Source organism: Haliotis rubra, unplaced genomic scaffold, assembly GCF_003918875.1.
Source record: "Haliotis rubra isolate DU_JTF1 unplaced genomic scaffold, ASM391887v1 Scf60, whole genome shotgun sequence".
In the NCBI taxonomy this organism is placed as follows: domain Eukaryota; kingdom Metazoa; phylum Mollusca; class Gastropoda; order Lepetellida; family Haliotidae; genus Haliotis; species Haliotis rubra.
The window spans coordinates 336,669-364,041 of record NW_025767302.1 but is presented as its reverse complement, the minus strand read 5'-3'; the positions used below and the strand labels follow the sequence as shown (position 1 = coordinate 364,041).

The following is a 27,373-nucleotide window of genomic DNA, read 5'->3' as shown; positions in this document are numbered from 1 at the left end:
GTCAGTTACAGAGTAACCAGTAACAAGAACCATCATTATCGCCATCTACGTGTCAGCATCAACCATCAAGCTTTGATACCTCACTGATTATCTCCCTTAAAGGTTCAGTGGCATTCAGCACAATGTAATTCAATTGTGTTCATTGCTAGGATTTCTCTAAACACGAATCAATGCAAATTTTGTAAGACAACAATACAAAAGCTCCCTAATGTGACTGCTTCCATTTACTGATGGTGTTGGAGACACATTGTTTACATTGACTCCGCATCTCTCTAATCACCCATCCTGTTTCCATGAGTCACCTACCGAGGTATAACATACTGGAAAACTCTTGATTTACACTGACTGACTGACTGAGTTTTGGTTTTACGCCGCTTTTAGCAACATTCCAGCAACATCACAGCGGGGGACACCAGAAATGGGCTTCACACATTGTACCCATGTGGGGATTCGAACCTGGGTCTTCGGCGTGACGAGCCAACGCTTTAACCACTAGGCTACCCCACCGCCCTTTTGATTTACACTCTTCCATTGTACTACATGTACTATACATTCTTAGCACTTACAGAGCTAGGACGAGCAGCGTCAATCATCCTACCAATATACATGCATCAGGATAAACCTGGGAAATCTTTTGTTTGTTTTGTCATTAACATCATCCACAACTCTAAATCCTAAACCTGCTGGTTTGAGCACACATGAAAGCTAACAAACCGTTGAAGGAGGACAAATTTCCCCAAAATAAAGAAATTTAACATGACCTAAAATGAGTGTTCCAAAATATCCTCAGAAATGTCTTTATATGTAATATGCAGTTTTGGGTGAGTGAGTGAGTTTGATTTTATGCCACAACTAGCAGCATTCCAGTAATATCCAGAATCGAACTTTGACCTTCTGCTGAGTGAGCACCTCAGCCACTTGGCTACCCCACATGCACAGTTAAGGTGGAAACATGTCACACACATACATTGTCATGTAATAAACAGAACTATGAGTGATACCATGTATGTTGGTGCTATAGGCTGATGCTGAAGGCTGGCAATAATAACAGAGATGTAGAACTGAGTGAGTCTAGTTTTACGCCACTTTTAGCAATATTCCAGCAATATCACGGAGGAGGACGCCAGAAATGAGCTTCACACATTGTACCCACGTGGGGAATCGAACCCGGATCTTTGGCATGACCAGCGAATGTTTTAACCACTAGGCTACCCCACCGCCCCTGTAGAACTGAAGCGACAACCTTTCTGCACAATGTCTTCACCAACCCCTACACCCATGAAAGCCGAATAATTAGTCAAGCGAGAAATTTCTACAGTTCCTGCATATTGCACATGGCCTGCAATTATCATTCCCATCACCCTGCCATTCAATGGCTGCAGCAGCGCGAACAACGACGATTACAACTCCGCACACTGAGTGCACATCAGTGTGACAAGTAATGACGTTGTGTTACATGTGAATAATTAGGGAAAGTAAACAAATGTCTGCAAATAGGTTCTGAAAGGTAGAACTGCGTGACATAACCATGTGTCATGGCAACGCACTGATGCTTCTGGTAGCAGTTATGGTTTACATAAACTATATTGTCACAGTCACCTGATTTGTCATGATATATTTAGCATGGAAATATTCAATATATTGTCCCAAGATTATCGAAAGGGAGTTGTCATGACAACTGTAAATAATACCAGTATTGTCACATGATCATAGGTATGTAATATTACCTGAATTGTCACATGATCAAGGGTAGGGAATATTACCTGAATTGTCACATGATCAAGGGTAGGGAATATTACCTGAACTGTGACATGATCAAGGGTAGGGAATATTACCTGAATTGTCACATGAACACAAGCATCAAATATTTCCTAAAGGTTTAATGACGTAAGTATAATCTGAACTAGAAGTGTAGAATTTTGCTTGTTGTTAAGGTAGGGTTTACACTGACTTAAACTATTGTACATAAATCAAAACCATGTGAAGTCACTAACTACACAGGGGAATATTACCCATATAGTTACTACAGCTGACCGATTCCGGTATAAATATTTGCCAGGATGATAGCCAGGCATCACCAGAACCAAAACACAGCCACCAGATCTTCCACTGGGGAATGAGCCCCATGTCCAGATATCAGATATGGATTAAAGACATTACAGTTCAATGAGTGCTTGATAAAGGTCAGATCAACTCCAGAGATGTGTTTGGTTACATTGGATAAAGCGCTCGCAGCGAAGTCAGGCATTTCCAACTGGGAAACTGATGAAAACCCTCCTGGGAATCCACCATTTGTAGACTGTAAGGCACAGCAATCATTTCTGTCACTTGAGATTTTATGTGTCAATACTCATTTCACATTTGGACAAGGACAGACGTACTCACCCAGCTTGTTGAAAGTCTTTTCTTTCTTTGGTAATTTGTCAATGCATGGAAATCCGCCACACTCGGAGAAGCAAAGCGACTTGTTAAGGTAGAGGAAGAAGATGACGAGGAGCACGAGGAACGCCCCTACTGCTCCGAGGAAGGCAACAGCCTCAAGGGGAACTGAGAACACAAATAACAAGCATTAATTACAGCACAGGAACATCTATACCTCGGGTACATAAATTATTATCTTACCTTCATGTAAAATAATTTAATTTTATTGGTCAATGAGGCTTTAAACAAGTTTCTGTGTCATCCCACCAAACTCTCCTCTGAGAAGCTGTATTGCTAACAATCATATGATGTCATAATATGACACATGCAGAGCACGGAAATTGAGTGGGTGAGTTTAGTTTTACGCTGCACTCAGCAATATTCCAGCTATATGGCAGCGGTCTGTAAATAATCAAGTCTGGACCAGACAATCCGGTGATCAACAGCAAGAGCATCGATCTGCGCAATTGGGAACCGTTGACATATGTCAACCAAGTCAGCGAGTCTGACCACCCGATCCCGTTAGTCGCCTTTTACGACAAGCATGGGTTACTGAAGGCACATTCTAACCCGGACCTTCAGGTCCACGGAAATTGAAACCATTTGATTACCTGTTTTTGAGTTCACTTTGTACACATTTATTTTAACAACTTTCACAGTTTTATTGAAACTATTTTATACATTGCATTGTTATTTATGGCAGTTTTAAGCTTGTCAGAATATGTTTTACTGATTTTGAAAATCCAGTCGAGAGACAGATGCCATTTTGTTTACATGTCATATAGTTGGTTGCGAGCTTATCAATCTTCAAAATAAAATAAAATGGTATTTTGTACAAATAACATGGTGGTAAGATAATTACGTTCTTAACTTCTCCCTCACCCCTTGCCTACCAGCTTGGATAACACTGCTACAAAGAGGGTTGAGTCCCAATCGGGATTCGAACCCACACCTTCAGAGTCAGGGACCTGATCTGGATGGGGTAAACGGCTGACTTTGTGTGCTGGCAACTAGGTGCCTGACTCTGAAGGTGTGGGTTCCAATCCCGGTTAGGACTCAACCCAACAAAAGTACAAGAATCTGTACTTTAATGAGACAGTGAAATCCCAATTATAGCATGCGTTACATTTTAGCATTGTTTATTCAAATGTTTACATAGTCATGTGTCAAGCACCGTTGTGTCAAATTTATTTTTGTCTCAAAGTAAAACTGGGATTTGGTGTATTCCTTATTTACTCGTCATTTTGTATTTGTAGTGTTTGAGGGTTGTGGGGTAGCCCAGTGGTTAAAGCGTTCGCTCGTCATGCCGAAGGCCCGGGTTCGATTCCCCACATGGGGACATTGTGTGAAGCCCATTTCTGGTGTCCCCCGCCGTGATATTGCTGGAATATTGCTAAAAGCGGCGTAAAACCCTACTCACTCACTTGTAGTGTTTGACTGTACTTCCTACAAGCACCTTTGTAGTCCATGGTAAATCTCAAATTCAGGGAAAGTGACAAAAATGTACCGCCACGTGCACCCTAGCACTCTATGGTAAATCTTCATTCTAGACAATGTCATGAGATGACCACTAGCATACAATTCCCTACCTATCAGTAAAATATAAAACCAAGGCTGTACTCTCTGAAGTGCATGATGTCGGTTGGAGGTGAGTGAGTGAATGAGTTTGGTTTCACGCTGCTTTTAGCAATATTCCAGCAATATCACGGCAAGGGACACCAGAAATGGCCTTCACACATTGTACCCATCGAGGGATTCGAACCCGGGTCTTTGGCGTAACGAGCGGACGCTTTAACCACTAGGCTACCCACCGCCCCTGGGTTGGAGGTAGGTGGATAACAACAGTTTGTATGATAATGTTTTATTCTCCATAAACTTAACCCCTTCCTGCATGAGACATTGGAACTAACATCCAGGAAATCAATAAACATGGTAAATAATAATGGACATATTCAAGTGAGATTGACTTGGTCACTGATAAAGACTGTACAGGTTACAAGTGTTGTTACTTGCATCAGTGCCATCCATTCAGTGAGTGAGTGAGTATGGTTTTATCCTGAGTGACTATGGCTTTACAGCATCAGAAAAAACCCTTAACTTCAACAAATGTTGGAGATTTTCACTACATATGTCGCTTTTAGTGAGTGAGTGAGTGAGTTAAGTTTTACGCCGCTTTTAACAATATTCCAGCAATATCACAGCAGGGACATCAGAAATGGGCTTCACACATTGTACCCATGGGGGGAATCGAACCTGGACTTGTCCAGCGAACACTTTAACCACTAGGCTACCCAAGTGGGCTCTCTCTTAGTTTAAACTATATTTCTCAAGATTACCATGAACAAAGACACCTGCATACACTGTGGGTGTCTGCTGTAACTGTTTGATCAACTGAATGTTGCACTCCTGTAACAATGTTGGCAGCCTTGCAATGCCTGTAATTGTTTCTGTACTGTAAACCTGATGATACAAAAAATATATTATGCCCACGTAAAAATGTTTATTAATGCGAGTATGAGGAACTAGTATTTTCACATTAATTTTATGCTCAATTAAGTTTATGAATATTCATACATGAATACAGAGGCAAAGTTCAGCTGTGTACTTAAGTACACCTAGGTACACGCTAAAATCCACAAAATAATGACAGAGCGTGAGTTCTCTCCTGTGGTTTCAACTTAATGTTCAGCGACAGATTACTGTTTCAGATCATACTGTGACGTAACTTCATAATGCTATCACAACATAACATTCATGAACACTGCAGTGTTACATATACATAATCTCTGTGTGTGTGGTATCTGTGTGTTTGACTGACTGACTGAGTTTTGATTTTACGCCGCTTTTAGCAATATTCCAGCAACATCACGGCGGGGGACACCAGAAATGGGCTTCACACATTGTACCCTTGTGGGGATTAGAACCCGGGTCCTCGGCGTGACGAGCCAACACTTTAACCACTAGGCTACCCCACTGCCCCATACACTATTAAAGAAAAGTTAGGATATTCAACAAAAAGGTGTCACAACTGTTGCTTCAGACCTATCAGATCAAGAGATTTGATGACAGAGTTGTTTGTCAATTCTTTTAACAGAAAATGCCTAGTCACAGACCACAGTTACGCTTGGAGCATTTCAGCCACCCTGGTATCACAATAGCCATCACACTACAATAACAACCCAGGCAATATAATCTCAGACAGATGACAACACACCTGGCATATATTGCCAATTTACCATAACACTTTTCCAACTCTTGACAACACACACATTCCCAATCATTAAACAATCAATAACATCAAAACCTGTGACATCAGATGGTGCCCGGTAATAATTGTAAACTTCACAGATGACATTGGTTATCAGTGCCGTGCATCAATCTTCACTATTATAACTGCCATTATTGGTTTGTTGGACAACTCTATGGAATGTGCAGAGCTCAATGTGTCACTGTAATCCAGTAGGGTGAGTTATTGTCCAGTATGATTCACAAATTAATGTCAATGAAATACAAGTAATTTATATGTTATCTTTTGCTTATGCAAATAGTTTCTCGGCATTAAAGCTCACCTTCACATGTATCAAATTTTGCGCGTCCATGAAGTTTACAAGATACATAAGGTAATCCTAATTTCTGCACACAAAATGATGCCTTATATGACAAGAGTAAGTGAGTTGGGTTGTACTACGCTTTTAACAATATTACAGCAATATCACGGCAGGGTACACCAGAAATGGACTTCACACATTGTATCCATGTTGGGAATCGAACCCGGGTCTTCAGCGTGACGAGCTAACGCTTTAACCACTAAGCTCCCCAAACGCCCCTATATGACAAGAACACAGGTGAGCTGAGCATAAACAACATTTCAAACTCTTACAGACAAACTCACTTTGTTACATACTGCTACTTCAAAACGCCCAGGGAGGCAAAACTGGTAGTCAATCTTAACATGTTATATTTGGGATTACACTTTCTTAGTAAAGTACAGATTCTAGTACTTTACTCAGAAAGTGTAATCTCAAATATAACATATGTTACATTTGACCACTTTCTAAATGGCATTGTTAATTTCATATTCAATCATGATTGTCAAAATGGCAATGCCTAAAGAATATACAGTATTAAAGTGAGTGAGTTTGGTTTTACGTGGCTTTTAGCAATATTCCAGCAATATCACGGCGGGGGGGACACCAAAAATGGGCTTCACACATTGTACCCTTGTGGGGAGTCAAATCCAGGTCTTCGGCGTGACGAGCGAACGCTGTAACCACTAGGCTACCCCATTGCCCCATACACTATTAAAGAAAAGTTAGAAAATTCAACAAAAAGGTGCCACAACTATTGCTATTTTATATCGTTTATGAGATAAGTAGTTTAACAGTAACAGGGACATCTGACCGAGATTTATATTAGTCACTGAATGTCAGAGACAAAGACTTTATTAGATGAATACCCAAAGTCCATCACATCGTTTACCATGAAAATGAATATTGCATGAATCTGCCTCTATGCAAGACAATCCAAGATTTGACAAGGCATAATCAAATGTCCAATAGTCTATTCCTTCCCATTCTGCCTACAGGGCAGCGCCAAATTTGTTGAGAGTGGTTGGTAGTTGCTGACGGCAATATACATGCCATCCAAGGATATCCCAGACATGTTTGATGGGTGACAAGTCTGAAGTGAGTACTGGCCATGGTAAGATGGTTATGTTCTCCTGTAGGAGAACTCAGAAACAATACGAGACCTGTGTGTAATGTGATGGTCCGTCAATCGTGGGATAACAAGTGGATGTCAGGCATGCAGGTTCCATTACGTAGCCATCTGACCACTCTCTCTATCACCTGTAGCTCTGTAAAGCTCATCTCCAATTTGACAGGTACTTTGACAATAGTTTGTAACACAGTGGGTCTGATGAAATGGTCAGTAGGGGGTGAAACGGTATGCTCTTACCACGGTACAGTACGTATTGCGGGAAAAGGCCTTCAGTTCGGTCCGTTTCGGTATATGAGATATGATCATAATGCAGAAAAGAAAAGAAACGCACAGATTTTGACAATACTATTCGATTTCTAGACATTTTAGAACAGGTTAAAAAACTTAATAAATTGACGGTACGAAAACAGATTTTGTGGCATGCATTATGGTATACTGAACCGAAGGCAAAATACCGCGGTATTAGTAGGAACGCAGTATACCGTTTCAACCTTAATGGTCAGTAATAGCTGTCCCCTTGGTCACCTAGATATATGTCATCAACGTTATTTGTATGTCGATGATTGGAATCTGCCAATTACTGATTCTGAGTGAGGGAGTGAGTATGGTTTTACACCGCTTTTAGCAATATTCCAGCAACAACAGAAATGGGCTTCACACATTGTACCCATGTGGAGAATCAAACCAGGGTCTTCGTCGTAACGAGCGAATGCTTTAACCACTAGGCTACCACACCGCCCCTACTGATTCTGAAACACTGAGAGCTCAAGCCAATTGCATGTTGATGTTCCTGACATGACAGATGCCACACGTCAATAGGTAATTGAGTTAAAACAATATCAGAAAACAAACCATGTCCACATGCACATTATGAAAAACCTTTGCACAAAGTTTTTGTTTCCACAGAAATGAATTAGCATTATTCATAATATTACCCAAACATGGAATATCCCTTACTTCTTTTCAGTAGTATTGGGAATTTTGAGAGCAAAACTGTTTTGCTGTGTGCACACACATTCTTTTAATTAAATGAAACTTTTTTACATAAAACATCAACAATAATAATAGTAATAAAATATCAAATTACATCATGTTCAATTGTATTTCAATGCAACAGACATAACCATTGTACATACCAATATGCCAAATATATTTTTATAATATCTACTATATATCTTAACAGCTGTAGTGGTTGCAGAGTGAGTCAGAGGCATATGATTACCATGCAGCATGGTTAGCAACATTACTGTTTTCAGAGATGTTTAACATGGAATACATCAGGGAAGCAATCAAGGAATCAAACAAAAGTGTCATGTACCATAGTGAAGAGGGTTGGTTTGGTTTGGTTAGGTTTGTTGTTTAACGTCACACTCAGCAATATTCCAGCTATACGGCAGCGATCTGTAAATAATTGAAACTGGCCAGATGATCCAGTGATCAACAACATGAGCATCGATCTACACAACTGGGATACGATGACGTGTGTCAACCAAGTCAGCCAGTCCCACCTGTCCGTTAGTCGCCTTTTATGACAAGCATGGGTTGCTGAAGACCAATTCTATCCCATATCTCCTCAGGTCCAGTGAATTTGCTGGGACAAATTATTATCATCTGCATAAACAGCACCCCTATATCATTGGATATCATCATCATTATCACTGGATATTTTATATAGCCCACATATCCACGCACTAGTGCATGCTCAAGGCTGGTATTTTTCCCTCGATCATTGGATGTCAATCTCAACAGCACATCTTATTATCAATCTCAACTCCCTGGGAGCATACAACTCTTGCTGCCACAAAGGCACGAGTTATTGCAGCTTTCCCATCGATCACGAGGTACCCATTCACAGCTGGGTGGACTGGGACACATAGTCACAGCACTTTCTTCCAAGTTTATTGCATGTTGCTGTACCACGCAACTAAGTGTTAGCATGTATTCATGTGGCCAACATCTGGTCATTTACCAACAGGATTCGTGGGTTCTTTAAGTACACAGGGTTGTGTACTGTACACTAGGGGTTGTGACAACACTTGTCTGCACACAAAAGCTGACTCAAGGTTTTACACCTGGTCACAGGTGGGCTCGATCCCCGACACCTCATGCCGACTGGATCACTAGCCTGGCGCCTTAGCCAGCTTGCCCACCACGCCCCCATCATATAAATCAGACTATATCAGACTTATCGCTATTTACAAGGGTGACACTATTTTCTCCTCTCTTCTATTTTACACAAATATATCTATAAAATGTTATGGTTAGGCACTCAAGCCATAGTTTTTAGAATATTTTGTTTCTTTGTTTTTGAACATAGCAATTGGCAACATTTTAGCAACATAACAGATATGTTATTAATCAGGTTTATTTGTTTGCTGTTTAACGCTGCATTCAGAAATATTCCAGCTGTCTGTAAATATTCAAGTCAGGACCAGACAACCAAGTGATCAATAGCATGAGCATCAATCTACACAATTGGGATATGATGACATGTGTCAACCAAGTCAGTGAGCCTGACCACCCCATCACATTAGTCGATACTTAGAACAAGAATGGGTTGCTGCAGTCCAATTCTAACCCGGTTCTTCACAGGTTGCTTTTAATCAGGACTGAACCAGTCAATCCAGTGATGGACATCAGTAGATGACCATGCAACTTGGATGATGACATGAACCAACCAGGTCAGTGAGACTGACCACCCATTCCCATTAGTTGCTCTTTACAAAACCGCGGGTGCTGACCAATTCTAACGTTCATAGGGATTTTTAAAACATGTTTTGGTTATTGGCTGTTTCCAAATGTTCCACTGATGATGGAAAGCAACACATTTCATCCTTCACTATGTATTACTCGTGGTTGTGAATATGTAAAGTGTGGTCATATGCTAGTGAATCTGCATCAATGATGAAAAGGGCGGAATGATATGATCATCAATAACCTTTTCCCACCCAAGCCACAGAACCACTGAACTTGCATCAGTGAATCGTGTCAATCTACAGTTTGGAATCCACTTGTGTCCAACCAGTTCATAACCTGTATTCACAAGGCCAGCAGGCTTGTTGATGTAAATAAAAAACACCAATGCCAGAGAACGTTCAACGAACAGAATTCGATTTGTCGGAAACGGCAAACATAAAGTGAAAAAAGATAGGCTTATATGAATATATGACTAAAATCACACCAGGTGTATGTCGATCGGGAAAGCATCGCCTGACACAAAACACAATTTGCATAAAAAGTATCGGTTTGTTGACCGACACCATATCACAGAACACCTGTCATTCAATGCTGGAATGAAAACAAACTACATAAACGAATCAATGATTCATATCATATCGAAGGTGGTAAATCATACTTTTTGATGAAATGATTTTTTTGTACTGAATAAGTTTTGAAATGCACATGAGCACACTGTGAGAACTTTCGGACAAAGTGACTCGACACATGATCTTGGTTCAACTATCTGATCTGGTGTCAAGACATTTTCAGAAAACCTGAATACGGAAATATACGAGTGAGGTAATATTTAAAACAAACACAAATTCTACATTCATAAGAAGCAATGATTATGTAAACATGTTACAGACAACAATTGATCGACAACTTGTCATACACGAGTTCACAAAAACCCAACAGGTTATGGAGCTCAGGATGATATCAACACCAAACTCATAATCGCTTTGGACATGCGGCATTAACCTGTGAAAAAGATCACTCAGATAAATTATAATCAGCAATAACAGACAGGTCCCAAATCCAAAGCTATCCTTTTCACTGACAAAAGCCTGGGTTCTCCAAGATGTATAAAATAAGGACATGGGTGTTAGAACATGCTTACTGTCTCCGATGAAGTTCATGGGTGCGGTATGCCCCGATGGCAGTTCCTGCTGCTGCCTGTTGCTGACTCCAGAGACACTGCAGCAGATGTCTGCTATCGGGTAGCACGGCTAAATGTCAGCGAGAAGCATCAAGCTACAGTGTATGTGCAAACAGCTGTCACCAGATGTTTGTGTCGGCCATTGTGCTGCTGAATGACGAATCCCGAAGTGTGCATACCTTTACATCCATAAACATCTATTCAGTTCGATTATAACCAAGGTGGGTCATAATTCTTTAATTGAAAATGGTGGGTAGAGATTTGTTTACATTGATCTGAACCATATATATTCCTTTCCTTTCTAAACTGATTAATATTTAAGATTTTACCACTGCCATATTAAACATGATATATATATAAGCAGTAGAATCATTTCCATCATAATCAGAAAACCTTGCAAAATGCAGAGTGTATTGTATGATTCTAACTGAATCATCAGCACACGCTATGAATCACTTTTAATTAGTAATGATATCAGTGAGTGAGTGAGTGAGTGAGTATGGTTTTACGCCGCTTTTAGCAATATTCCAGCAATATCACTTCAGGGGACACCAGAAATGGGCTTCACACATTGTACCCATGTGGGGAATCGAACCCGGATCTTCAGCGTGACGAGCAAACGCTTTAACCATTAGGCTACCCCACTACCCCATTAATGATATCAGGTTTTTGTGAAGCATATCCTGCCCCATGGTGACACTCATCACAAACACGTGCAAAGGCAAGTAAACAAACACAGGCACACATGGTGCAAGGTCCCAATAGAAAATTGCTTTGGACATACATATTCCACTGATAGATCAGATTTGGAAATAATCTCCACATGTCCATCATAAAACACTTCAAAGAAGAACAAGGGTTAAATGATGCTCATTGAAATCTTTAAGGGAAGAACATGTCCCACTGCACCTCAAAAGTAACATATGTTATATTTGGGATTACACTTTCCTGGTAAAGTACAAAGGGTTGAGTTCGAACCTGCAGAGTAGGGCACCTAAGAGTCAGGTACCTAATTACCAGCACACAAAGTAAGACGCCTAACCCATTCAGCCACCACAAAAATGGAAGTCGGTCAACTGGTAGTCTAGTCTGCTGACTTTGTGTAGCCCTTTGATAAGTGTAAATCGCCATTGTGTGATCATGTACCTCACAAGTTGTGAAATGTCGACACCAAAGGCTGGAGCTGCTGCTATGCTGCTTGACATGAAAGGAAACAATTGGAAAGGGAAAGCCATTCCATATCATGATCTGTTATGTCACTATGGCCTATTATGCATAGATCTGAACATTAAACAATTGAAGCGGTCTTTCTTTCTTGTTCATGTGAGTAAATCAAAGGAAGATAATTGGTTAATTGACCATTATTCCACTGTATCACATCATCGATTATCTGAAGCTTGATAAAAATCACCATTACACCTATTTATTTCACAGTAAATTTCAGATTACATTTGCCTTCATTTTTGACAAATTGTCCTGAACCTTTGAAGATAAAGATGTTACTATCCTAAAGGGCCCACTGGATCAAGAATATAAATTCTTCAATATTATCATGTGGGATAGTGGTGTACAAAGTTGAAAAATAAATCTTTTGACTTAATTAAACTTGGTTCTTGATTTTGAGAATCCACATGGTGTCGATTCCTGTTGCCATAAATACTTTCTATCAATGTGGAGAAAGTCCTTTCGTAATTGCATCAAGAATTTTCATTAATCTTTGAGATAGTAATTTGATGGACCCAGCAATATGTCTCCCTTCTTCTGGAGCTTTAAAACCAGATTAAATGTCTTAAGGTTTTAAAGTCAGGAGAAAATTAAATAGCACTGATGCATTCTTTAGGCAAATTTCTTCCTTGGGTAAATAAGGCCCTGACGTTGGGATGTTAAAGTAGTGATCCCAGTTTGAGGCAGGCTGTTAAAACCACATTTTGGTCATGTTTGTTCAACTGACGAGGGTTGTTACTTTCAACAATACAGATGTCACTATGACTGTATGACCAGCAGCTTGGTAGCAGTACAATGACCAGCAGCTTGGTAGCAGTACAATGACCAGCAGCTTGGTAGCAGTACAATGACCAGCAGCTTGGTAGCAGTACAATGACCAGCAGCTCGGTAGCAGTACAATGACCAGCAGCTTGGTAGCAGTACAATGACCAGCAGCTTGGTAGCAGTACAATGACCAGCAGCTTGGTAGCAGTACAATGACCAGCAGCTCGGTAGCAGTACAATGACCAGCAGCTTGGTAGCAGTACAATGACCAGCAGCTTGGTAGCAGTACAATGACCAGCAGCTTGGTAGCAGTACAATGACCAGCAGCTTGGTAGCAGTACAATGACCAGCAGCTTGGTAGCAGTACAATGACCAGCAGCTTGGTAGCAGTACAATGACCAGCAGCTTGGTAGCAGTACAATGACCAGCAGCTTGGTAGCAGTACAATGACCAGCAGCTTGGTAGCAGTACAATGACCAGCAGCTTGGTAGCAGTACAATGACCAGCAGCTTGGTAGCAGTACAATGACCAGCAGCTCGGCAGCAGTACAATGACCAGCAGCTTGGTAGCAGCAATACAATGACCAGCAGCTTGGTAGCTGTACAATGACCAGCAGCTTGGTAGCAGTACAATGACCAGCAGCTTGGTAGCAGTACAATGACCAGCAGCTTGGTAGCTGTACAATGACCAGCAACTTGGTAGCAGTACAATGACCAGCAGCTTGGTAGCAGTACAATGACCAGCAACTTGGTAGCAGTACAATGACCAGCAGCTTAGTAGCAGTACAATGACCAGCAGCTTGGTAGCAGTACAATGACCAGCAGCTTGGTAGCAGTACAATGACCAGCAGCTTGGTAGGCTGTACAATGACCAGCAGCTTGGTAGCAGTACAATGACCAGCAGCTTGGTAGCAGTACAATGACCAGCAGCTTGGTAGCAGTACAATGACCAGCAGTTTGGTAGCAGTACAATGACCAGCAGCTTGGTAGCAGTACAATGACCAGCAGCTTGGTAGCAGTACAATGACCAGCAGCTTGGTAGCAGTACAATGACCAGCAGCTTGGTAGCAGTACAATGACCAGCAACTTGGTAGCAGTACAATGACCAGCAACTTGGTAGCAGTACAATGACCAGCAGCTTGGTAGCAGTACAATGACCAGCAGCTTGGTAGCAGTACAATGACCAGCAGCTTGGTAGCAGTACAATGACCAGCAGCTTGGTAGCAGTACAATGACCAGCAGCTTGGTAGCAGTACAATGACCAGCAGCTTGGTAGCAGTACAATGACCAGCAGCTTGGTAGCAGTACAATGACCAGCAGCTTGGTAGCAGTACAATGACCAGCAGCTTGGTAGCAGTACAATGACCAGCAGCTTGGTAGCAGTACAATGACCAGCAGCTCGGTAGCAGTACAATGACCAGCAGCTTGGTAGCAGTACAATGACCAGCAGCTTGGTAGCAGTACAATGACCAGCAGCTTGGTAGCAGTACAATGACCAGCAGCTTGGTAGCAGTACAATGACCAGCAGCTTGGTAGCAGTACAATGACCAGCAGCTTGGTAGCAGTACAATGACCAGCAGCTTGGTAGCAGTACAATGACCAGCAGCTTGGTAGCAGAACAATGCCCAGCAGCTTGGTAGCAGTACAATGACCAACAGCTCGGTAGCAGTACAATGACCAACAGCTTGGTAGCAGTACAATGAGTCTTGGCAGTCACAAGTAGTGGGATTTCAATCTGGAGCGACCAAATCCACCTTCAGCAGCAGGATCCTATAATTGAACAACTTCATCAAGATGCTGTTTGTACAGGAAAATAAAACAGTTGGTGGTTCCTAATATTTGAAATATAACGGGACACTTGAGAAAACTGATTTTTATGTGAGAATGCTGATTACGTTTCAAACATCAATTCTCATTTGTTTGCAAATTTCAAATTCAGGAACATAGTTTTTCAGATTAAGTGGAGTCAGCTTCTGGTTTGGCCAAATGTTTCCAAGTAATATCAAGAATACAATCAATACTGTTGGCTCTTAAGTTTGTAGACCTCCAGCAAGAAATCTTTGAGTTGTTTGATTAATATGAACAACACAGTATTTTCTTGTTCTTATCTGTTCAGTCCCAATGGTTCCTGAAGGGTGGGCAACAAATCTCCAAAATCAATGGCATCACAGGAACTTCATCCTTACTTGAGACCATGGCTTCCGTGTCTTCTTCAGATGCCAGATACAGACTCAATACATTGATGTTGGCAGTTCGTTACTACTAGGAAAGACTGCCATCATCTCTTATTTTGTCATTACATCCCCATGGCATTACACTACACAATGGTCCAAGTCCAATGATTTTCTCTGGACACTGATTTAAAGCTATTAGATGGAGGTAAAGATGAAGGGATTTTCTGGCTCGCCTTCATGCCCTTTCAAGAGACGCTACGAAGGACATAAGAGTGCTGGAAATGTAAGGACAAAGTACACTGTTAGCATTTTGACTTGCTAATCCTCAAACTGCTTATCTTAGACTCACTTATGTTTTTCTCTTCTATTTTAGATATTCGGTCTCGAGAGTGATCATGTTACCAGGAAGGAATGAGCACCAGTTTTGTTAATGGCAAAGGTATCGAAAAGGGCAAGTAGAATTTCAAACATATTGAAAGTATTGCTATCAGTATTCAGGGTAGTAGATTCTTGGTTAATTTCCACCTATGTCGTCAAATGCCTTTTAAAGAAAGCACTGGTTTTCCATGACCAATCCCAACCTGTATCTTCACAGGGCACTGAAGTAGACAGTAGACAGAGAGTAGACAGACTATATAATGCACATTTACAATCTAGATTTAGTTTTACATACAAAATAACACTGATCCCACTCAACACAAGCCGTGAAACAAAAACCTTGTAACATCCATTAAAATACTTGGACCAGTTTCAAGATAAACAATCACACAGGTTGAAGATACAATCTTTTCATTTAGCATCGCATCTCAGGATGCAGTTTCTCCTCAATGCTTCAGATAATGGAATCCATTCACAAAATAATGTTTGCAAAGATACCGAGGTAGCTCTGATCATTGCAAACATGATATAGTAGCTAGCTAATCAATAGGAATAGCCTGCAGTAAGGAAGGAGAGTGGCTATACAAGCTAGGCCGTGAGCTGATTGTACATTAATCTGTATCAACACAGAGTCTTGTCTTCCTGCAGCCTGGGACAGGAAGAGCTTTGCACAGTCAATCCAATTGTTGGATTATAAGCATTACTTCTGTATGAAAGATCAAAGCCTGTTTACAATGAGACCCTCCAGGAGTGGAGTTGAGGAAACCACCCACAAGTACCATGGTTATTGGGTATTGACCTAACATTCAATCAGAAACGTTTCCACGACCAGAATTAATAAGTGCTGGAAATAGGGTGGACAGGCTTTATCCGCAGTCAGCAGGAAGACGTTTAATTAGCAATACATTCTGTACGATTGTGAGAATTGGTGTCATACTGAGAGCAATTCACTTAGTAGCTCACCAGTCAGAACTCTCGCCATACGTCATCACTGACCCAGTTGGTCAAACCTTTTACCAAACTCCATTACCAAAAGGTCAAAGGAAGTCTTGGAATCTGTACAAATAAAGAGCATCCGATGAGATCAGGAGGCAAGACCATCTCCCACCACTAATGTCAATATGGTATCATTTATTATCAAGGGCAAACATATTGGGGTTCATATTTTTCATACGATGCCCTAGGGCAAAATATCACTTTATCATGGTGACGTGACATCATGAACAATGCTATGATGTCACCTTTCTTCTGTGACGCTGCGGTCTACATTCAGAGACGGTGGGTAGCTAGCCCATGTTTGAAAGTAGATTTGGGTTTATTTCCTCAATTTGACAACTTTGGTAATAAACAGAATATTATATTCGAGCCCATGTCAAACTATGTTCAGGACACTTGTGCCTAAATATCGTTATATCCCTTGCTCTCGCTCGGGAAATACCAACATTTAGGTACTGCGTATGACATGGGCACTCATATAAATCATAGTATGACATGGGCACTTATATATACAAACCATATTGTCCCAGTCCACCCAACTGTGAATTGGACAAAGTACCTCGACCAGGATCCACCCAGGGAATGGGTCACATTAACTTTAGGCAGCATGAGTTGTATGTCCCTAGGGAGTTGAGTTTGACACCATACAATGTGCCGTTGAGATTGACATCCAATGATCGAGGGAAAAACATAGCACTTTGAGCATGCATGTACATGGGATGTACTATGGTGCTATATACATTTTTTGTATATACCCATATAATAATAATAATATAATAATAATGTCCGTGTGTGAAATATGCATTATGCCAGAAAGCACGTGTTAATCTCCAAATCATTATCATAATCATCATCACATGCATATGACTTTTTATTACTCGCCCGTGGAAGATACTGCAGTGTAATATTTTTATGGCGATATTACACTAGTGTAACACCGCTAGACGTATGACGTTATAATGGTTTACAGTTATGACGTCACAATGCTAATACCTCTGTCACAAAGGTTAGACCTTGCTTGACTCGTGGAAAGCTGAAAGTCTATACACTTCGTAGGCAGTTTTTATCAGTTTATGTTGGGGAGTAATAAACAGAATACTAAACTTGCTTCCGTGAAATACCATTTTAATCAAACTCGTGAAAGATTTAGCATGACAAATCATAAAAATGGTATTACGCGGGAGGTCGTTTAGTATCCTCTATCTATAACATTGTAAGACATGACAGTGGTCAGACTGAGTGACTTGGTAGACTGTGTGTCATTCTAAACAATATCAGTCACTGGTTTGTCTGGTCGTGACTCAGTCTACCCACAGCTCACTGTCATATAGCTCGTATTATGGCAGGTGTGGTGATAACAACAAACAGAACAATTACATGAAGATGACTTGACAGATTGTGTGTCATGGTGCACAATATCCATCACACGAGGGTCTGGTCCTGACTTGATTATTCAGTGAGTGCCGCTTTTAGCAACATTCCAGCAATATCAAGATGGGGGACACCAGAAATGGGTTTCTCACACTGTACCCATGTGGGGGAATCAAACCCAGTTTTTCAGCGTGACAATCGAACGCTTTAACCACTAGGTTACCTACCCCACTGGTTGATGGCAATGACCTACTTGCATGAATGGATGATCATGATGTTCAATAGTTTGTATGGTCCTGGGTTTATTAATGAATAAAACAATTAATAAATAATGACATATTGGCCAAAGTGCAAGAAAGAATAGTAACTATTTTTTCAATAATATAAGACATATGTCCCTCAATGTTCAAGTTAAATATCATGAAGCTTGCCAACTTTTAAATGAATAATTCATTTTGTTCGTACATTACTGATTCACCAGTGAGGTGTATTACAAGCATCTCCACTGACCTTGTACTTGTACACCATGATGCAGATATGTTGACTCCAACAACAGTATCTAGGACATATCAAATATCTATGGTGACCTCAGTCCCTCACACCGGTCAATAATCACCTCAACGATTAACTCTGACAGATGCTTTCAGTTATTAGCAAGCTTTGCGATCTATCACAAAGAACAACAAAGAATGCTGTGTGGTTTATTTAGTTACAAAACATTGTTCTATTATGCTGTCATTTCTGGAGATTTGAATGTATGCTTGCAATGTCATGTCTCCGTGAATTACATGATGCTTCTCTTGAAAGGGAATTGAGAATTGTTGCACTTAGTATTGTATTCCCAACTGTTGACTGTCGGAAATGTTACACGTCACCATTTTCTGAATGTCTTCATGAATTACTTTTGTGAATAAAAAATAAATACTCATTTCTTATTATTCTGATCTTTTAAAAACATTCAGAAAAATACCAGATCTTAAACCCCTGTTTATAACACAGACTTGTTGGACATTGTCCAGGACAGATCCTACACGGGGAGTCATCAAATATTTTTAAAGCTTTTATATTTCAATAAGATCTTTAAAGTAGACGTACATAATGTTCATATCTGATATATGAAATAAAAGAGTTGTGGTCATTTACCTTACAATCTTTAAATAAACCACTGCAGGTGCACCGCTCATGGTTTAATCGACTGCAGAGTTTTATTGCATGATGAACAACACACCCTTATTCTCTGAACTATACACACATAGACGTGCTAAGATATCTCACTTTAGGTGTCACTGGTACAGAACATAAATACATACTACATGACAGCTGCCATAGTGAGTGAGTGAGTGAGTGAGTGAGTGAGTGAGTGAGTGAGTGAGTGGGTGGGTGGGTGAGTGAGTGAGTGAGTGAGTGAGTGAGTGAGTGAGTTTAGTTTTACGCTGCCCTCAGCTATATTCCAGCTATATGGCGGCGGTCTGTAAATAATCGAGTCTGGACCAGGCAATCCAGTGATGAACAGCATGAGCATCGATCTACGTAATTGGGATATGATGACATGTATGAACCAAGTGAGCGAGCCTGAACACCCGATCCCGTTAGTCGCCTCTTACAACAAACATGGATTACTGAAGATCATTTCTAACCCGTATCTCCACGGGACGCTGCCATAAGACATGCAACAACATGGTGAGGCAGTGATAAATACGTATCCCCAAAATATGAGTGAGATAGGATTTGCATGAGATACAGTATTTCTATGTTATAAGTTCATACCCTCTTCCTTTTTGAAGGTGAATCACGAACCTGAATCATGTCATTCAGACAGCAAAGGTGGGATATTGTCAGTGAGAACCGTTTCTGTTATTAACCACATATTCTAGGATCAATATAACTTATAATGCATAATATGTATTTGTATACAGGAGTTGTAAATTGATATATTGTATTGTGATCCTTGAATTGCAATACAATCCTGTATTGACAAATCTTTACACTACAAGCTGGTATCCTATTCTAGACTGTAGTCTCCCTGGCTAAAAACCTAGTTGGGAACTCAGTTCGGGCAGCTGACACTTAAAATGAGTTTGAGATTAGTTATTTGGAACTCAAGGTTTATTATGCAAGCAATGATTAACCTTGTTACACACAGACTGCACAATTTCCAACGTCACATCCTGGTTTGGTTTGTTGTTTTACGCCGCACTCAGCAATATTCCAGCTATATGGAGGCGGTCCGTAAATAACTGAGTCTGGACCATACAATCCAATGATCAACAGTATGAGCATCAATCTACACAAATGGGATACGATGACACGTGTCTACCAAGTCAACGAGCTTGACCACCCATTCCCTTAGTCGCCTCTTATGACAAGCATAAGTTACTGAAGGTCAATATTATTACGGGTATGTCACATCCTGGACCACAGGCAACCATTCTTCAACCGCCAGGAGAAATAATTAAAAGATACCAAAACTGACCTTCTCTATGAAACTTCTTCTTGACAAAAACAGCTATAGTTTCATTACTGTGTAAGTCTGTGTCATTATCTTCGTAATCATATGTCATGTTGCCATAGAGATCATAATCTGTAGAATTGCCGTACAAATCATAATCTGTGGAATTGCCATTCCCCGAGGTGTTCTGCTTATCCTCACCCCTGCAACCACTAGGGCGGCCTCCTCTTCACCAAAGTAGTCCACATCCTCGTCGTTGGTGATGGTACTGTTTGTCTCAGAACCATTTGTAGCATTACTTTGTAAGTCATCTAACAGAGTTGTATCCGTGCCAACAGTGGTGAAATTGTGTTCACCTTCCTCCCAACTGTCCGACACCCCAACATCACTTGTTTCTTCCAGAGGTCCCTCAGTGCTGGGATGAGCCGTAGTTTTAAGTTCAGAAGTCCTGGCCTCATCGGACCAGTGCAGCCCGAAGCACAGGAGCAGCACAGCCAACACCTTCTTCAACATGCCCACAATGTCTCAAACTCCATAACTCGCAGAATAGTTCTCCCCTTGTCCAAACTCCATAACTTGCGAAAAGTTCTCTCGCTAATCACCACGTCCTGGCATTATTAACAATTACGCCACAAATATGCCTCCCTGATGTAATTGCGAAAATGAGGCCATTACTTGGTATGTTAATAGAGGCAATTGTTTAAATGGTCCACCAAGAGAGGGAAAGTTGAGATGATTGGGCAATACCAACAGTCGCAAGGGGGTAATTACTGAAGGGAATTGGACCTTCTTAATACACGTGGTCGGAGGTCATAAATGTTTTCATTTTAGTTCATTTATCATATTAAGCTCTGTTTGCATTAATGCTATTTCATTAACAAAATCCTCAACAGACTAGAAGAGACACTTTTCAGTTTTGTCCACAAGTCCAAAGCTGAAATGTCAGAGTATTTAGCTCACCATAATGTTTCCCTCATAGTTATTCATACACTCATGTGTTTTAGTTGTCATGAATACAGCATTTGATGGTCTTCGGGGAATAAGTAACAAGCAGGCAGAAAGCCATTGGTAGTGTTCGTTTGTTGCTTGACGCTGCACTCGGTCATATTCTTGCTATATGATGGCAGTCTGTAAATATTCAAGTCTGGACCAGTCCACCCTGTGACTGACATCATGAGCATAGACCCAGATGATGGGTGCAGAGATGTTGACCAAGTAAACAAGCCTGACCAAACAGTTCCTTTAGTCAGCTCTTATGGCAAGCATGGGCTGCTGAATACCAATTCTAACCTGGACCTTAACAGCAGTGAGTAAGTTGGGTTTTTGATGCTTTTAGCAATATTCCAGCAATATCACGGCAGGGGACACTCATGGGCTTCACACATTGTATCAATGTGGGAAACAAACCTGAATCCTCGGTGTGATAAGCGAATGCATGACCACAAGGCTTATCCACCGCCTTGCCTTAACAGGAAGAGTGAGTGAGTAAGTTTGGTTTAATGCCGCTTTTAGCAATATTATAGCAATATCACGGCGGGGAACACCAGAAATGGGCTTCACATATTGTACCTATGTAGGGAATCAAACCCGGGTCTTCGGTGAACGCTTGAACCCCACCGCCCCCTTAACAGGAAGAAAGGTAGTGATGAGTTATGGTAATTGTTTATGATTAATATATCAGAAGGAAAAAGAAAATCATTAGCATTGTAACATCTACAATAAGTCCAAACATGACCTTCTACCAGTCATCTTATGCTACAAGACATGGTACCAATGACATACATGATTCTTCTCCCTTGGTAAAGGTCCAGCCTCATCCTGCACCACAGGAACTGGGTGTGTGTTAGACCCAGCATCTGAACATCAGTATAAACATTGATGATCTCCCAATGGTAATTTCCCCTGGCCGTCACACTGGGGATGTTCGGGCAGGGACAACTGACTGGTGGTAAGGTGAAAGGGGTTAACGTCGCGATCAAAGATGATAGCACTTGTATAGCTCGGTGCATGCATGTGTAGTAGCTGCTTGCCCCAGTCTGCTTGTCCCAGTCCAGGCTAATGTCCATTTTATAGTAAAAGCCTGCTGAGATACTGCCACAGTTTATTGTGGATACTCTTCTCAGACACAGTGTATTGACTCTGAGCCAACCAGCCCCTGCTATATCCCTGATGGTGAACTCAAGGCAGGGAAACAAGTACATTTGGTCTGAACTTGTCCAGACTAATATCCATTTTATTGTGGAAAGCTAATAAAATAACATAATACAGTTTATTGTTGATACTCTTTCCCCACCCAGTGTACTGACCGAGAGCCTTCCAGGTGCCGCACAGGGTAACATGTACAATCTTTGTCTGTAGGTGTGACGTATCGGGGATTGAACCACTAACCATTCACTCTCCAGGAGGCTACGCGTACAGTAAACTAAACTCAAAGGGACCACTAGTTTAGTTTGATATAACCACAGTTCATTACACTCATTTTGACTAAAGCATACAAGTGAGTGATTTAGTGAGTGATTGAGTTTTTAGTTATACGCCGCTATTAGCTATAATCCAGCAACATCTTGACGCGGGACACCAGAAATGGGCTTCACACATTGTACCCACATGGGGAATCGAACCTGGGTCTTCAGCATTATGAGCAAACGCTTTAACCACTTGGCTACCCCGCTGCCCCTAAAGCATACAAGCACCTGAGAGGGGCGGTGGGGTAGCCTAATGGTTAAAGCGTTGTCTCGTCACACCGAAGACCTGGGTTCGAATCCCCACATGGGCACAATGTGTGAAGCCCATTTCTGGTGTCCCCCGCCGTGATGTTGCTGGAATATTGCTAAAAGCGGCGTAAAACCAAACTCAGTCAGTCAGTCAGTACAAGCACCTGATACTAAAACTGTTTGTTACATCCGTCAGTTTGTTATAGGTGTGTCCATTATAATCATAGTTTACCGTATAACGAATGTGGAGCTGTGAGAAGAGCATTAGCAGCCATAAGTCTGCAGGTGAGCTTCAGTAATATGGTCATCGAGCCCCCTGGACCATCATCCCTGATGGGCTGCTGGCAACAGTGTGCCTCTGGAGAATCCCAGCTACTAAAGACACATCAATCAACCCTACAGACAGCTTGGGAGCTCTGAGTATACGCATTTTCAATACTCATCCAGTTACTTGGAATAGTGTCAAGAATTCCACCCACCATTAGCCGATGAATAAAGTTTATAATCCATTGATCTTTACCTAGATGACACTGTATATATATATTATCACTGTTACTACAACCAGGAAAGTATTTACTCATGTGCAGTAACTGAAACGAAGCCATTCGCAACAATTTCAGAATGAACGGAAACTGTCCACGTGGAAAGAAATGTCAGAATCACTTCAGGATCGGGAAGAAACTAGGCCAGATACAGTACGGCTTTGAAACTGAGAACACCTTGTGTAATCACCCTACCTGGGTTAATAACAATGTCATGGAAACCTGTGGGTTAACAATATCACTTTAAGCTTGGGAATTCCATTTTTTGAAACAGAATATCCTCTACTAACAGTTACCAAGTAACAAAGTGATATTCAGTTAGTTTAATGACATCACTTCCTGTTTGTGAAGAATGTATCTTTGTCTAAATAAATGTCATCCTGCAATTCAATACATATCAGGTAGAAATACTGAAGAACAACCAGTTGATATGAAACATATTTCTTTTCAACTTCCACTGGATTAATAATGCATTATCTCCTCTTGTAACCATGACAACGCTAAGATTTACAAGGAACAAGGCTGGGGTTTACTGATGCAATGATATGGCAATTGTATTGTATACAATATAAAGCTCAGGATACAATACATCGATTAACTCTGTATTGCTCTAGATATGAATCATCACATCACAAGATATATTGATGTGAAAACGTGAACAATAACAGAAACCGTTCAAGAGTCAGTGAGTGAATTACGTTTTTATGCCGTTTTAGCAATATTCCTGCAATATCACAGATGGGGACACCAGAAATGGGCTTCACACATTGTACCCATGTGGGGAATCGAACCCAGGTCTTCAGCGTGATGAGTGAACACTTTAACCATTAGGCTACCCCACTGCCCCTAAACTGTTCAAGAACCAGTGAATGTAGATTCTGTATTTTTCCCTTACTTGGTGATAAAAAGCAGAATCTGCACAGAAGCCCCTTAACTCAAATGTTTCTCCCCTACAATATCCTATCCTTTTCTTCCTGAAATTTAAAAATGGGTGTGATTTCTGTGAAAAGGGAGAGAACATGAAGTAATGAAGTACAGTCGAACCCCAATGTCTCGAACTCGGTTGACACGTATTCTCGGTTGTGTCAAACTCCTCTCTAGGTCCCTGCATATTTCCTTATATTTATCATTATTTCTATACTGACGGATGTGTCGAACACTCGGTTAAGTCGAACTGTTCCCTTGGTCCCGACGAGTTGAACACAACAGGGTTTGACTGTATCAGAATGCGAATTGTATATCACCCTTGTTATCGGGTTATACATGGTAATGCTGTCAAGAAAAATAATAATAATTAATTTTCCTCGCTCAAAAAATATAATCCGTATGTTTTTATAAGCCAAAAATGTGAACTTACCCCAAAAAATTTGTTGATTGTTTTTTGCCCCATATAAACTTCATAAATTGCCAAAATTAATTACTTTTAATATTTAAAAGGAAAATTATTTTGACTAGTGATTTTTATTTTTTCCCGTCCTGACTTAGGTTTTCTGAGGACAAAAATCCATAAAACAAGAAATAAAATTGGTCTGGCCTAAGCTTAAAATTTACATTGCAAAAAGTCAGTTAAGTGCCAGTTTGTTATAACAACATAGTGGGTTTTACAGATGCATTTTAACAAGGAATCACTGAAGTACATTCAGTACATTCTGATCGGAGCCATACATACATCGGCCTCATTATGCATGTACCACTCATTATGGGTGGAACTTATCACCTGGGATTCATCGACTTCTTGATGACTTCCTCCAGACAGAATCATTATCTCTTTACCTCACACCTCAACTACAGTGGATCGAAGGAAAACCAGTGCTAGATATTTTCTTTAAGAACCACCCAATTACACTACTACATGACGCAGATGTTTGACACAAGTTTGTACAAATTTAACATTCAAAATTTGTTATAGATGCGTGGCCCATTTGACATTTCAAGGGAACATGCTTTTCATAAACCGTTGGTGTTACCAAATTTTCAGTGATCCAATGGAAGCTATTTCAGCAGATTATCGGAACTGGTCATTGTCTGGCGAAGATGTTTCATATTTTACAACCAGCAGCCCTGTTAAAATCCCATATCCATGCTGATACACAAACAAATTCCATACCATCCACCAAGTGATCCGTAAAATGAATATTAAAATGTCCTGAAGACATTGCAACATGTAAATTAGCAAGTCTCTGTGTTGTTAGGACTAATTGAAATTCAAATGAAGTCAACAGGCAAACAACAACAAAAGAATATGAAAGGTATTTGCATTACATGCAAGAACAGAAACAGGCCAATCACGTTTATTGAATGCCTCCACAGAAATATGTATCATGAACCATTTGAGTGAATGAATCAGGCTGTAGCTGATCTCACCAAGATCTTTGTCTAGTCACTGCATTATGACTAGCTACTAGTCCCTCATTGTATATATGTATATTATCCACCCACTTTGTTAGTGCTTTGAGCATGGGCCTTGTGCATGGAAAAGGTGCATTATAAGTTCACATTTATTATTATTATTATTTATTTTTTCAGTACAACTTTGGCCTATGCCTCTAGATAACAGATGGTATTTACAAGTGCTTCCAGTTTAATGGCAAAACATCTGGCTTGGAAAACATATGTCACAAACAAAACAATGTCATACCTGTAGTTACCATAATGTTAATGCCTATGTTTGGGCACTTCCAGCTCATTATGCTTGGTTTCAAAAACAAGGTCATGGTCATGGTAGTACATATGTGAGTGAGTGAGTTGGATTTTATACAGCTTTTAGTTTTAGCTATATGGCAGCAATATCATGGCGGGGACACCATGTGTGGGTTCTTGGTAGGGTTCTTGGTAGGATTATAGGGCCCCCGTCAACCAATGCAGGCAACCAAATGGATCAAGACCGCTAACTGTGACTTGGTTGTACGAATGCTCACAATATCAATCAGTTGTTGATTCAAGGCTTGTTTGTTTGACGGCCAGTGTCATAGGTCAAGGATATAGCTGTAGGCATTAAACGAAGACTAAATATGGTAAAGTCTTTGAATGGCATTTAGAAGTGATACACATAAAGGCAAGAATTCTATGGATGTCAACTTCTTTATTGTGATGTTTGTATATTCTTACTCCTTCATCCTTACTTCCATTCTCTTGATGAAGGATAAGAATATACTCTGAAACGTCATGTACAACACAATAAAGAAGTTGACATCCATAAAATTCTTACCTTTAAAAATGGTAAATAAGAGACTCTAGAAAGGTAAAATGTACAGATTTTATTTCATTCAACAATTGTGTACTTCTATGAAAATTCACCTACTCCTTGCAATTAGGTTACCACATGTGTGATATTTGTTAAGTAAATAGTACATCCCCAAAAATGATGACATAGGCAAGTGACGTCATCAAGGCGTGTGATGATGTAAGTTGATGTAATAAGATCATGGTGGATTAAAATAGTATATGACTGGACTGATGATGTAATAAGATCATGGTGGATTGAAAACGTAGGGCGGACTTTATGTTGTCTGTTGGAATCCAGGACCATCCACCCCTAACATCGAAAATACATGACAACATGAAGTCCCAATATATACATGGCGTCGATACACTATGACCCCATGAGGGTTCCAGGTTAGAACTGATCCAGTACAAACTATGCTGTTCCTAAGACAAGACCGAGTAGATCAGGTGGTAAGACTCCATGGATTAGCTGATCAGTGGTTGTCTAGCACAAATTTGAGTATTTACAGGCTGCTGACA

General features: G+C 40.6%; 1 protein-coding gene across 9 annotated transcripts in view; it reads right to left on the bottom strand.

Annotated features, from left to right (window-relative positions):
- The window catches only part of LOC124255486 (synaptotagmin-14-like), a 123,289-nt gene that overhangs the window by 54,492 nt on the left and 41,424 nt on the right, over positions 1-27,373 (bottom strand). For 4 of the 9 annotated variants that reach the window (XM_046689417.1, XM_046689416.1, XM_046689413.1 and 1 more), the window contains one exon: positions 2,386-2,547. In XM_046689417.1, the coding sequence (XP_046545373.1) occupies positions 2,386-2,547 (162 nt within the window). Of the gene's footprint in view, positions 1-2,385; positions 2,548-10,978; positions 11,085-20,397; positions 20,570-27,373 lie in introns of those variants that run through there. The other 5 variants (XM_046689410.1, XM_046689412.1, XM_046689411.1 and 2 more) reach the window with 3 other exon arrangements.